This window comes from Stomoxys calcitrans, chromosome 3 (assembly GCF_963082655.1).
Source record: "Stomoxys calcitrans chromosome 3, idStoCalc2.1, whole genome shotgun sequence".
Lineage (NCBI taxonomy): Eukaryota > Metazoa > Arthropoda > Insecta > Diptera > Muscidae > Stomoxys > Stomoxys calcitrans.
The window spans coordinates 28,038,915-28,053,450 of NC_081554.1; the positions used below are offsets into that span (position 1 = coordinate 28,038,915).

The following is a 14,536-nucleotide window of genomic DNA, read 5'->3' on the forward strand; positions in this document are numbered from 1 at the left end:
AGCGGTTGTTATTCACTTACTAATGCTGGTATCGTGAGGTATCCTGGTATATTGTGAGGTATCCTGCCATATTAAAACTTTTTTACCAAATGATCAGGTGTAAAAGTGGTCGCGTGTGATGATTAAATGACTATTGCTGAAGTTTCCTAAGAGATATACTTCAGGAAGCTCTACCAAAAGTGGTCTAGGTATAAATCCATGCAAGACAGAATTAGTTCGTTTCAGCAGGAGATACAAGTTGCCTACATTGGCACTTGTCTCCTTGGTTGGACAAAATGTTCCATTTATAGAAAGCACAAAATACCTGGGTGGTTTGCTCTACAGACAATTGAACTTCAAATCCTACATTTTGGAAAGGGCAAGAAAGGCAACTCTTGCTCTATACGCCTTTCAGAGAGCCATTGGCACAAGTTGGGGTTTAGACCGCGCGTCATGCACTGGGTATAATGCTAAATGATGTTGTGGTCTGGTGGACGGCTCTTCAAAAGTCAAACTTCTATTCAATACACAACCGGATCCAATGGATGGCATTGATGCTCAATCAAGCCATCCTTTGGATCCGGTTGTGTATTGGACATTGTGGCTAGACAAATTGCTTCGATTATTACCGTGAGGCTAAGGGAGCTTTCTCTTTGCTCATGTGACAGCTACGTTGGTTGGGTGCCAGGCCATGCGAAACGAGAAACAAACTTACTTCCCACACTGGCAGTCAGAAGGAGTTCCCCTTTAGGTTCCCATTTCTTTCAGAACATATCTGGTTTAGCGTATGTGAACGTTCGCAAGTTGTTGGGTTTTTTAAAGCGATCTGGATGGTTCAGCGGCAGGAACTAGAAGGCATCTTCTCCCTTCGGTCCATAATCTGATATAGCTAACATATAAACGATCGCCCGATTTAACTTCTTGAGCCTCAAGAGGGCGCAATTACGATACGAATTGGCTGAATGGTTTTGTCCCTTATTGAAGCCGCTATGGACTGGGCGGCTTTTATTCCTGCAGGCGCCGATAGCGCCGACTGAGGCTCCCAAGCACAATGGGTGTGCTACTAACCCCACGCCTCAACCTAGTGTTCGGGCTGTCAATCGCTCTAGATAGGGTGCCTTGTCACATTAGGCGCCAGCGAATCGTCTCTGTACAGGGCCCATTTGTGGACAACTTTTCGAGGTGTTACTAATGGAACCACGGAAGTTAGCACGGACCATTGTGCAACAAAAGCTTTAGATTCTTACTGCTCTCTCTCTCTGTTATTCTCTTGGCAAGGGATGGTATCCCTTATGACAGCAGCTTTTTTTTCATATGAAAGTTCCTTTGAATGTAAAATGCAGCAAAGTTTACACCAACCCCCCTTTCTGACATTCTCTTGTGATTGTCGAAGGTGTTTTGTGCCATGGAATCGCGAATCCCTGAATCAAAGGAAAGCCGGTAATAATGTTCCCAAATACAACACATGAAGCGATAATAAATGTACATGACAAAGATAGAGCGCGAAAAGGGAAAATGTAAACAGATGAGGGGTGAAATTGAGAACAAAACCACACACAGAGACCAAGAGAACCGTCAATGGAACACTTAAAAGGCGATAACATCGAGCTGAGCGCTGCGATTGCCTATGGAAAGTGTTTGTGTTTGTGCCTGTGTGTGTGTGTGTATGCGGTATAATGACAAGAATAAGGGTAGTTAGATATGCGACCGAATGTCAGAGCAATGAACAGGCAGGCCAAACAAGTCCCAGTCAGTTTATAGATGGAGGTGAAGGAACAACAAACAGCACAGCCAAGCAAGCGGTGGTGAGCAGTGCAGTGCAGAGTAGGTGTTTGCCCTTCAATGAACGTCGTTAGGCCCACACAGCCTTAGCAGTCAGTCACAAGTCATATTGGAATAGAGAAAGACAGACGTTTAAGGAAAATTCATTCATTTAAAAAAAAACTAAATGAAGAAGAAAGCAAAGTTACAACTTTTGGGTTGCTTTTTTGGGTGGTTTGGAAATTAAAAAAAAAAGTTTTCCAAAAATTCAATTTGAATATTGTGTTTATGTTGAAAACTGCAATTGGTATGGAAAAATCTTAAATAGTTGTAACTAAAAAAAAAAAATAAGAAGAAGCAGAAACACCATAACCAACCACCCTTAACCGAAAATCAGTGAGAAAGGCCACAATAGAACCCACACCCACCCCCTCCCCCACCAATATAAAGAAATTCTCGGCAACAGCAAAAGCCTAACATTTCCTCCTTCCCATCTATCGTATTTTGCTCCATTGTCCTATGCATCTATGAGCCCAAGAAAAAAATTCATCTGAATGATTATCGTGTTGTTGCTGTTCTTCAAATCAATCTGCCTTTATTGTCAACGCCTGGTACTACACATACATGACCGATGGATAAATCCGAAAAACGTACGTCTACTCAAAGAAGCCGCTGAAGCCAAAGGTGCCAAATTTCTCATAGACGACTATAGGCAAACGAAAAAATCGAAAAAAAGGCGCTACACCACAGGCACGGCTACTACCTCGCCAGCAGCCACCAGCACCTCGCCAGCATCGTCTTCGGCCTCATCCCTGCTCAGCTCGTTGGGCAACAGGGCCGAGTCCTGCCGTTTTTGTGCCAACACACCTCAAGGCTATTGCCGCCATCATTTCCATTTGCAGGAATTGCAAGTGCACAAACAACAACAGCAATCGAGTAATTGGTGTCCCTTGGGTGGGGGATTTTTGAGTCGTAATGTGGAATACAAGCAGTTGCGTAAAATTAAACGGGAACTAAAGCGCACCTTGCAGCAACGTAGCCTGGCAGCGGAACAACATAAAAACACCAACGGCAGCTATCAAACACCTCAAACTCAACCTCAACCACCACCGCCGCCTCCGCCTTTATATGAAGCAATAAATGGTGTGCATTCTCCCGCCTCTAGCAATACTTCGTCTTATTATCAGGATTCGGGTTATCAGACAATTGAGTCATTGACAAACACCAGCAGTAGTTTGTCCCAACTTGACGACAGGCCATTGGAGAATTCACAAGAATTTCTGGATTTACCCTCACCTCACAGCCCCTCTGTGGTAGAGACTACATATAGCTTTGGAACCTGCTGTGAAACGCCACGTTCGCCATCACCTGTATTGGTCAGAGTTACATCAGAGCAAAGTTTTGTCTCTTGCGAAACGATCAGCAACGCTGACACATCAGCTCCATTGTCGACATCGTATTTATAGGATATACGTGTCAGCTGACAGCTGAAATGTAAGTAAATTATATTTTAAGATAACTTTATCTTCCCTTCAAGGTTCCAACTCGGTTCAGCTAAAGACTATTCATCCGATCATCTAATTTAAAGCATCTGGAAAGCGAAACTCATATGCATTTGGATGAAATGTCGAATAGGAACTATGGTCCGAATCGGCCAACCTAATATAGCTACCATATGTGTAAACACCTTCTAAATTTTCCATGAACTTTCCATTATGGATACTTCTCTCATATCAATGAGTGCAGACCGATAAAAGTTAAGCTCTATGGTAAGGGACCTCTTTTTTTATGCCGAGACTGAAAGGCGTGCCGCATAGCGACACCACTTGATGGAGAACATTGAACATGGCAGGTACCTCACAAATGTAGCCTATCATAGTAAGGGGATAATCACCCCCGAAAAATTTTTCTGGGTTTCACGCCGCGATATGAGCCCAGGAGTTCGGCGTCATAGGCGGACATACTAACCTCTACTCTACGGTGTTTTCCCCTTTCTTTACTGTTATGACCTCTGACATCTTTGATAAGTTTGGGCGGAATAAATCCATAATGTTAAATGGTTTGAAGCTCCTCAAGGATTCCTTCACCATAAATTCCGTACTTATAAACCTTCGATCAACGTCATTATTCCAAGATTCCGGTGTCTCCGTGAGTCCCTTCGTATGCTGTGGAAAATGGGTTTTCCTCCAATGCCTCAACATGTCCTCTGTTGTGTCTGCTCTCACTCCCATAGGGTCTACTAAAGTTCAGATTGGACATGGGTTTTTGAGAAAACTTTTTATCTTGGCGGCGTCATTAACGATAACGACCTGTTCGCAGAAAAGCTTCCAGGAGGCACGTTTTTCCGCTCTGGTAATCTACTTCTAGTGCTTGAGCCGTGTGTAATACACATCCCAATAAACTTTGCCTTTTTTACGACGTGCTCTGTTAAAAAGTCTGCGGACCTCTTTCCCAATATGCGAATCTCCCCGGTCATCCAAGGGTTTTCTTGGGCTGATTTTCCTTTCTCGAAGAGGACAACTATCTTCGAAGGACCCCACCAGTGCAGTCGTAATCCCGTTGACACATCGAATTTTTCGTCTAAAATCCCATAAATTATATATATTCTTGATCGTCCCGACGTCCTAAGTCGATCTAGCTATGCCCGCTCGTATGTCCGTCCCTCCGACCGTCTGTCGAAATCATGATAGCGGTTGAATGCGTAATGCTAACTACTTGAAATTTTGCACAGATACCCAATACTGATGTAGATCGTTGAGGCTCTCATACGAATAAGGTTAGATGGCTATATCAGGATATGGATCAATTTGGATCATACTTGGTTTGGATGTTGGAGACCATAGTAGAAATCACTATGCGAAATATCAGCCAAATCGGCTTAGATTGAGCCCCTGAAGGGTAGTAAAATCGGTGTGCAGTCGTAGTCCTATTGACATTTTCGGATTTGTAACACCTCGTATTATTCATCTAAGACCCCATAAAGCATATATATTCTTGATCGTCCCGACGTCCTGAGTCGATCTAGCTATGTCCGTTCGTCTGTCCGTCCGTCCGTCTGTCGAAATCATGATAGCGGTCGAATGCGTAAAGCTAACTACGCATTCGAATGGGTTGAAATTTGAAATGGGTTGAGTTGGGGTGCTAGCGTTGTCTGGGCAGGCCCCTTAAGTTTGTCACCTCGATATTTCGACAATTTGTTTATTGTTGCCAAATTTTCGTTCAGGGATATTCGGCTTTAGGGGCTTTACTAGTTTTTTTTTGCTTCTTTCCCCCTGTGCGACCCAGCTCTCGCCGTCTCATCTACTATGTTTAGAGATGGACGATGGGTAAATACCCAAAAGCTATTTATCCGGTTAATTGGGTAAATACCCGGTTATTTACCCATATATACCCAAAAGCTGGTTATTAACAATTTTTGATGATTTCGTATTCTTTTTATATAAACCTGACCTTCTAATCTCATAAAATCGCAATTTAGTTATCTGATTTCAATGAGATGAAAGCAGTGAGTTCTGCTAGACCCCCACCCATTTCTATGAAGTGTGGTCCAGATCGGACCATATTTGGATATAGCTGCCCTACAGACCGACCACCCGATTTCCCGATATAAGGTATTAAGGCCATAAAAGATCCATTTATTACTTAATTTCAATGAAAATTGGCACAGTGAGTTCTGCTAGACCCCCACCCATTTCTGTGAAGTGTGGTCCAGATCGGACCACATTTGTATATAGCTGCCCTATAGACCGACCACCCGATCTCCCGATATAGGGTATTAAGGCCATAAAAGATCCATTTATTATCTAATTTCAATGAAAATTGACACAGTGAGTTCTGGTAGATCCCTACCCATTTCTGTCAAATGTGGTTCAGATCGGACCGTTTTTGGATAAAGCTGCCATATAGACCGATTTGCCGTCATAGTATACTGAGCCTATAAAAAGAGCATTTTTCTTTCGATTTCGATGAAATTTGGCACATTGAGTTCCTGTAGACCCCTACACCTATTTGTTGAATGTGGTCCAGATCGGACAATATTTGGATATAGCTGTCATATGCAGCAATCTTCCGATATACAGTATTGAGCTCATAAGAGGAGCATTTTTCATCCGATTTCGATCCAAAATATCCAAAAATTCTCCGATGTGGACGATATTCAACAAAAAAGGTGTAGAAGTCTTTCAAAACTCACTCTGCCAAATTTCATCGAAATCGGATGAAAAATGAGGAATTATTTGCCTCAACACTTTAAGTCCGGAGATCGGTCTATATAGCGGTTATATAGAACTATAGTCCGATTTTATGAGATCAGAAAATCAATTTAAGATACAAAGACTAAAAAAATTATAAAAAATTTACTGCAAAATGATTTCAATTACCAAAATATCTGAAAATTTACAAATACCCAAAAAATCCCCAAGCATTGGGTATTTTACCCGGTAGAAACCCATCTCTAATCATGTTCAGTAGCTCCATAAATAGCACGTAGGCAAGACCGGTGACTGGTTCGGCCTTCCAATCCCGTCTCTGACTTCATCTTGGAGCTATCAGTGAAGATCGATGAATCCTGAATATCCTTATTCTAATCAATACCGGTGCATCTTAGGGGTCACCCCCTTACTGCAAGAGTAAAAAGCGAAGTGATGATTGCTTCGAATCGAGGACCACGCCAAGGTACTTCGCTTCCTTTTACAGCTGCAAGGACGGGAGTCTGAACTCCAGCAGCTTGTGTCTGCGAGTGAAGAGCACCAGCTCCATCAAATCATATTAAAAAAATGAAAATCAAGGTCTTAAACATTTTCAATTAGTTTTTTTCAAACTTTTTGTGATAATAAAATTGAAAAAATTTTAAATAGGAAATTATGTACACCCATGAAATAATTTAAGTGGAAAAACCATAGCCTCATATCCTTAGATAGCCCACCCATTTTGCTCTCATATTGCTAGTGAATGGTCGCTTAGAGTTATAGCAAGAGCCAAGAAATAAAATAAAAATTTTTATTACACTCATCCCTTTCGATGTGCCCTTCAAGTTCCCCCCAAACCCCTTTATCCTTTTGGAGGTTACATTAAAAAGTAGGTTAATGCTTGAAACTATTTTAATGGGAAGGAAATTTTTTGGCAAAACACCAGAATTGTGTAGGCCTACTAACATATTTGCTTCGTTTTTATTTTTATTTCATTTTAGCTGGGCCAACAAAAATTTCAAAGCACTGGCAAAACGAGGACATTAAGGCCAACACACTGTTAACAGTAGACCATACTCGTTGCTGGCAACGAATGGGGTAGAAAGTGTTCTAATTGACACTTACAAGCACAGAAGGACTTTTGAAATCCTTTTCACATAAAAACAAAAAAGGAAGCTATACATAAACACACACACACACATCTACGCAAAACAATTGATCTATCTCAATTGAAATGTAGGAAGAAACAATTATGCAAAGAACTTGTAAATCATAGACATCATCAAACCACTCTCAAAGTACATACTACTACTCATCAGGACCACAATACAAAGTATTCATCTATCCATCCATTTATCTCAAGCAGCACTTGAAGAAGGACCGTCAACAATAGCAACAATGACATCAAGTGATAGCAATGGGGGCGCTGGTAGTGGCGGTGCCAGTACAACTACCTCCCCCAATACTTCGCCGCGTCATAGAAGACGCTCGGTGCGACCAAACAACAGTTCCATCTCAAACGCCAGCAAACGTTTGGGCAGCAATAAAAAAGTCACTATACCACTCGAGAATGGTTGTGAAGACACTTGGACCTGGAGCCGAAGGCATCGTTCCAAGGAGACTGTACTGAGTGGCCCCAATGAACGCACAGTACATTTTCATCCGAATTGGAGCAAGGGTACTGCCGGAGTGGTGGGTAAGCGGACACTGAATAATGGTCGTTTCTATTGGGAACTACATGTGTCACAAAGGATATTCGGAACTAGCATCATGTTTGGCATAGGCACGCGAAAGGCTCGTCTGCATGCGAATTCATTTCGCAATATGTTGGGTGAAAATGAGCATGGCTGGGGTCTGTCGCACAAGGGTGTTTTGTGGCACAAAGGTATAGCACTTATATACACGGATCGTTTTAAGGAAAATCAAGCCACTGTTGTGGGTTTACTATTCGATGGTATCGAAGGAACTTTGACGTATTACAAGGATGGCGAATGTCTGGGAGTGGCATTTCGGGGACTGGATAAGGTGAGTAGAGTTTGATGCAATGTAAAGTGTTACTCAATTTTTTTAGCTTCCAATATAGGATGGGCACCTCTAACTTCTCTAAACTTTGATCGTAGACTCTACAAATTTATACATTCTACATCATCTCGATCAGAAAAATCTTTATAAAAAAATAAAACAAATCGCTTTAGTAAACGTTTCGCAGAAGCGAACGAACCGCGAACTAATTGAGAAAGCGAATGAATTGCTAATGCGAATTAATCGCGTAAGCGAACTAATCGCGTAAGCGAACTAATCGCGTAAGCGAACTAATCGCGTAAGCGAACTAATCGCGTAAGCGAACTAATCGCGTAAGCGAACTAATCGCGTAAGCGAACTAATCGCGTAAGCGAACTAATCGCGTAAGCGAACTAATCGCGTAAGCGAACTAATCGCGTAAGCGAACTAATCGCGTAAGCGAACTAATCGCGTAAGCAAACTAATCGCGTAAGCGAACTAATCGCGAAAGCGAACTAATCGCGAAAGCGAACTAATCGCGAAAGCGAACGAAACGCGTAAGCAAACTCTTGGCTTAAGCTAACAAATCGCGGAAGCGAACTAATCGCCTGAGCAAACTAATCGCGTAAGCAAACAAATCGCGTGAGCAAACTAATCGCGAAAGCGAACTAATCGCGTAAGCGAACTAATCGCGTAAGTGAACTAATCACGTAAGCGAACCAATCGCGTAAGCGAACTAATCGCGTAAGCGAACTAATCGCGTAAGAGAACTAATCGCGTAAGCGAACTAATCGCGTAAGCGAACTAATCGCAAAAGCGAACTAATTGCCTCAGCAAACAAATGGCGTCAGCGAACAAATGGCGTGAGCGAACAAATCGCCTGAGCAAACTAATCGCCCGAGCAAACTAATCGCGTAAGTGAGATCATCGCCTACGCTAACTAATCGGCTAGCCAAATCAATCGCGTTAACGATTTTATCGCTTAAGCGGTTTGATCCCTTTAAAGACGCGAATTAATTGAGGTTAGCATGTCCGTCTATGACGCTGAACGCCTGGGTTCGAATACTGGCGAGACCATCAGAAAAAATTTTCAGCGGTGGTTTCCCCTCCTAATTCTGGCAACATTTGTGAGGTACTATGTCATGTAAAACTTCTCTCCAAAGAGGTATCGCACTGCGGCACGCCGTTCGGACTCGGATATAAAAAGGAGGTCCCTTATCATAGACCTTAAAATAGAAACGGCACCACAGTGAATAAGCGACTATATGGGGTGCAAATGACTATATGGGGTGTAAATGCAAGGTCTGTGGGAGAGTACGAATCTAATACCCAAATTTGGTGTTTGGCAAAAAAGTACTTATCTAATAATAATATTTGTAACCCAATTCATGGGGACTGCCCTACAACCCAAGATTATCAAAGCGGACATATGGAGCGGTCAGGACAATATGGGGTTTAAATGAATCGTCTTTGGAAAAAGGGTACCCTTTGAACCAGTAAAGGGTTGTCCTTTGGCAAAGGAAAGAGTAGTATTAGTACCCCTTGGCAAAGGGAAGAGCAGATTTAGTACCCTTTGCCAAAGGAAAGAATAGTTTTAGTACTCTTTGGCAAAGGAAAGTGTAGTTTCAGAATCCATTGGCAAAGGAAAGAACAGTTTTAGTATCCTTTAGCAAAGGAAAGTGTAGTTTGGCAAAGGAAAGCGTAGTCTTAGCACCCATTGGCAAAGGAAGGGGTAGTTTAAGTACCCATTGGCAAAGGAAAAGGGTAGTTTAACTAACCTTTGGAAAAGAAAAAGGTACATTTTGTAACCTTTGCAAAATAAAGGGTAGTTTTACTACCCTTTGGATAAAGAAAGAGTACTTTTACTTCCCATTACCAAAGGAAAGGGTACTTAAATAATCTTTCCTAAGGGAATAGTAGTTTTAATACCCTTTATTATGGGAAAAGATAGTTTTATTACACTTCACTAAGCGAAATAATAGTTTTGATAGACATTCCTAAGCGAAATAATGGTTTTGATACCATTTCGTAAGGGAAATAATAGTTTTGATACGCTTTAGTAAGTGAGAGGGTAGTTTAAGAACTCTTTTCTTAGGGGAAATATAGTTTTAGTTGTCTTTCCTAAGAGAAAAAGTAGTTTTAGTACCCTTTCCGAAGGGAAATGGTAGTTTAGGACCCTTTCCTAAAAGAAATGGCAGTTTTAGTACCCTTCCCTTAGGGAAATGGTAGTTTTAGTTCCGTTTTCTAAGATAAAGGGTAGTTTAAGTACCCTTTCCTCAGTGTAAGGGTAGTTTTAGTACCCTTTTCTAAGCGAAAAGTTTTAGTGCCCTCTTCTAAGGAAAATGGGGAGTTTTAGTACCATTTCCCAAGAAAAGGGGAAGTTTTAGTACACTTTCATAAAGAAAAAGGTAGTTTTAGTACCCTTTCCCAAGCGAAACAGTAGTTTTAGTACCCTTTCCCAAGGGAAAGCTTAGTTTTAGAAGCCTTTCATAAGGGAAAGGGTAGTTTTAGTACTCTCTTCTAAGGAAAAGGATAGTTTTAGTACTCTCTTCTAAGGAAAAGGGTAGTTTTAGTACTCTTTCCTAAGGGAAAGAATAGTTTTAGTAGCCTTTCATAAGGGAAAGGGTAGTTTTAGTATTCTCTTTTAAGGAAAAGTGTAGTTTTCGTACTTTTTCCTAAGGGAAAGGATAGTTTTAGTACCCTTCCCTAAGAGAAAGGGTAGTTTTAGTAATCTTTCCTAGAGGAAAGGGTAGTCTTATTACCCTTTTCTAAGGGAAATGGTAGGTTTAGTTCCCTTTTCTAAGATAAAGGGTACTTTAAGTAGCCTTTCCTAAGGGTAAGGGAAGTTTTAGTACCTTCTTCCAAGGAAAATGGTATTTTTAGCACTCTTTTTTAAGGAAAAGGGTAGTTTTATTACCTTCTTCTAAGGAAAAGGGTAGTTTTAGCACAAAGAGTAGTTTTAGTACCCTTTCCTAAGGGTAAGGGTAGTTTTAGTACCCTTCCCCAAGATAAAGGGTAGTTTTAGTACCCTTTCCCAGAGGAAAGGGTGGTTTTAGTAGCCTTTCCTAAGGGAAAGGGTAGTTTTATTACCCTATCCTAATGGATAGTGTAGTTTTAGTACCCTTTACTAAGGAAAACGGTAGTTTTAGTAGCCTTTTCTAAGGAAAAGGGAAGTTTTAGTACCCATTTCTCAGGGTAAAGATAGTTTTAGTAACCTTCCCTAAGAGAAAGGATAGTTTTAGTACCCTTTCCTAAGGGAAACGGTAGTTTTAGTACCATTTTCTAAGGAAAACGGTAGTTTTAGTACCCTTTTCTAAGGAAAAGGGAAGTTTTAGTATCCTTTCCTAAGGGTAAGGGTAGTTTTAGTAACCTTCCCTTAGAGAAAGGGTAATTTTAGTACCCTTTCCTAAGGGTAAGGGTAGTTTTAGTAACCTTCCCTTAGAGAAAGGGTAGTTTTAGTAACCTTTCCAAAGGGAAAGGGTAGTTTTATTACCCTTTCCTAATGGATAGGGTAGATTTCCCTTTCCTAAGGATAAGGGTAGTTTTAGTACCCTTCCTATAGAAAAGGGTAATTTTAGTACCCTTTCCCAAGGAAAAGAGTAGTTTTAATGCCATTTCCGAAAGGTAAGGGTAATTTTGGTACCCTTTCCTAAGGATTAGGGTAGTTTTAGTACCCTTTCTTAAGGGAAAGGGTTGCTTTAGTACCCTTTTCTAAGGGAATGGGATGTTTTAGTACCCTTTCCTAATGAAAAGGGAAATGAGTACTACTTTCCTTTCCTTTCTTAAGGGAAAGGGTTGCTTTAGTACCCTTTTCTAAGGGAAAGGGTAGTTTTAGTACCCTTTCCTAATGAAAAGGGAAGTTTGGTACCTTCTTCTAAGAAAAAGGGTAGTTTTAGCACTTTTTCCTAAGGGAAAGGATAGGTTAAATACCCTTTCCTAAAGAAAAAGGAAATTTTAGCACACTTTTCTAAGGAAAAGGGTAGTTTTAGTACCCTTTCCCAAGGGAAACAGCAGTTTTAGTAGCGTTTCATAACGGAAATGGTAGTTTTAGTACCTTCCATAAGGGAAAGGGTAATTTTAGTACTCTCTTCTGATGAAAAGGGTAATTTTAGTACTCTTTCCTAAGGGAAAGAATAGTTTTAGTACCCTTTCTAAGGAAAAGGGTAGTTTTAGTACCCTTTTCTAAGGAAAAGGGAAGTTTTAGTACCCTTTTCTAAGGAAAAGGTAAGTTTTAGTACCCTTTCCTAAAGGTTTAGTTTAGTAATCTTCCCTAAGGAAAAGGAGAGTTGTTGTACCCTTTCTTAAGGGAAATGATAGATTTAGTACCATTTCCTAAGGAAAAGAGAAGCTTTGGTACCCTTTCCTAAGGGAAAGGGTAGTTTTAGTAGCCTTTCCTAAGGCTAAGGATAATTTTATTACCAATTTCTTAGGGAAAGGATAGCTTTTGTACCCTTTCTTAAGGAAAGGTATAGCCCTTGGACTCTTTCCAAGGGTAAGCGTAGTTTTAGTACCCTTTTCTTAGGAAAAGAATTGCTTTTAAACCCTTTCCTAAGGGAGAGGGTTGTTGTAATAACTGTCTAAATTTTGTTATGGGACGATCGGGACATTTCAAACAAAATGCCTTTAAAAACTACAACATTTCAAGATTTTAAATTGATTTTCCCTATAATTTTCAGATCAAAGAACCCTTGTATCCCATTGTATGTTCTACTGCTGCCAAAACGGAAATGACACTGAAAAGTACACGCAGTGAAATTGGTCACCTACAGGATATGTGCCGGGCTGAAGTTATGAAGCACATAAGGACACGACATGATCTGACAAAATTAAAATTGCCTTCGATTATAACGAACTATTTGAGTGAAGCCATTACTGAAAATGTACCTTTGCGACAGGTGGATAACTACGATATGTTGTTTGAATTTTAAATAGCCAAATCTCTGCATAGAAACACATCACAAACATAAAAATCTGTAGTAACTATAAGGCAAATTTAAATTTTTTCGTTTGAAGTAGGTACCAATCTGTTAGTGTAGATAGCAGATGGGAAGAGCAGCTACCAAGCAGGGGCACTTAACTTTCCATAGGGATTTCCAATATAACCGTGAAGCTTACAGTGCCATACTTAAATTTAAAACAAAAAATTAATAAGACAAAGAATCTAGAACAGAAACCAAAATGTAAGAGAGAAAACTATTTTCATACTGTTCACATATGAGCATTCCATGGCTTATAGGCATTCGACATTGATTGTGTATGTAGTTATAAATGTAACAACACCTTAAAAACTTTTGTTTTTACTATAGAAAATTAGTTTTTATTTTTAAGATATACTGAAAAAAAAATAGTTTTAATTCGCAAACAAAAATCTAGTCATGAACAAAATTGAATCTTGTCAACATTTTTTTTTTCTTCCCCCCAAGCAAAAAAAAACAGGCCATGTTGGTGCAATATTGTGATATAAGTTTTTTTAATTTATTTTTATTTTTTTATTGGAATTTTTAGTTTATTATTTAAAAAATTCAATTTGAAGTTGTACTTCCCTTTTTAATTTTTTTTTTTTGAGAACTCTGTACTATTTGTATATTTAAAGGAGAGGAGAACATTTTGAATGAATGGACATGAGCGAAGATTCTAGTCATTTTAATGTCTTTATAAATAACTTTAACTTTAAGTAGATCAATAACCACCAAAACTAACTTATACATATTACTTACTTTTATTCTTTGTTTTTTTAAACTCATATTGAATTGATAACAAAAATATTTATTCTTCGAAAGAAAAATCTGTATTCGAAAATTTTATGTATTAAACCAAACAAAAACAATATAGTTGTTAATAAAAATAAAACTTTTATCGATGTACTAAAATCAAATTTCTTTGCTTTAGATTATTTTCAGCCCCCAGAGCCCTAACTTTTGTTATCCATATTTCTGGGACCTAATGTTTTATGTCATATTTGTAATCTACTGCCTAATACTTTTATTTGGGTCCCATATTGATATGAACTTCCAAAATATCTGTTTAGAGGGGTTTGGGGGGCCCGCTGTTTTGGGGTTGGGTGGGGAGACCCGCTGGATACTTGGACCCTAATTTTAATACCATATTCGTTTTCTGGTCTCCTATACCTTTCATTTGATACCCTTATTGTACCCATGGGACCACATTCGGATATTGGTGGTGTTTATGGGGTAAGACTGGGTGGTGCTTTTGGGGTAAGGGCCCGCCTCTACCCGATATCTAAAAATTATAAAGCCTATGTTTCCTTCCAGACAAACATACACAATCTATGAACATTTTAAGGAAATCGGTTCAGCCAAGTATCATATAGTCATAATGGGTCTAATGGCATTTTTGAAGGGTGGCGTGACCCCCTATACTCCGATCTGATTTTGTGTGCCAGATTCGAAATCTATTCCCGAATACCTTTCATTTGAGCCCCATATTGAAAGAACATCCAATATGTCAGTTTGGGAGAGTTTCGGTGTTGGGGCGCCCTGATGAGATCTTAGACTAAATTTTTTACCATATTTGTATTCTACTCTCCAGATTCGTTATCTACTCCCGAATAATTTTCATTTCATACCCATATTGTCCTTATCGGTCCA

At 39.8% G+C, this 14,536-nt stretch overlaps 2 protein-coding genes across 2 annotated transcripts; both read left to right on the forward strand.

The window, feature by feature from the left end:
* Positions 1 to 1,732: 1,732 nt before the first annotated feature.
* LOC106087257 (uncharacterized) lies at positions 1,733 to 7,289 on the forward strand. Its single transcript, XM_013252243.2, has 2 exons — positions 1,733 to 3,234; positions 6,929 to 7,289. Exon 1 carries the CDS (start codon positions 2,295 to 2,297, stop codon positions 3,204 to 3,206), a length of 912 nt encoding a protein of 303 aa, XP_013107697.1. The 5' UTR covers positions 1,733 to 2,294; the 3' UTR covers positions 3,207 to 3,234; positions 6,929 to 7,289.
* On the forward strand, positions 7,137 to 13,803 carry LOC106087258 (SPRY domain-containing SOCS box protein 3). Its single transcript, XM_059365843.1, has 3 exons — positions 7,137 to 7,225; positions 7,294 to 7,952; positions 12,605 to 13,803. The coding sequence occupies exons 2-3, from the start codon at positions 7,326 to 7,328 to the stop codon at positions 12,854 to 12,856; spliced, it is 879 nt and encodes a 292-aa protein (XP_059221826.1). The 5' UTR covers positions 7,137 to 7,225; positions 7,294 to 7,325; the 3' UTR covers positions 12,857 to 13,803.
* Positions 13,804 to 14,536: the final 733 nt, after the last annotated feature.

Bases quoted from the DNA above. Each gene is read 5' to 3' on its own strand.
- LOC106087257 (XM_013252243.2), top strand. From the start codon at position 2,295: ATGATTATCGTGTTGTTGCTGTTCTTCAAATCAATCTGCCTTTATTGT.
- LOC106087258 (XM_059365843.1), top strand. From the start codon at position 7,326: ATGACATCAAGTGATAGCAATGGGGGCGCTGGTAGTGGCGGTGCCAGT. The intron at 7,953-12,604 runs GTGAGTAGAGTT...TATAATTTTCAG, and splicing joins CATTTCGGGGACTGGATAAG to ATCAAAGAACCCTTGTATCC.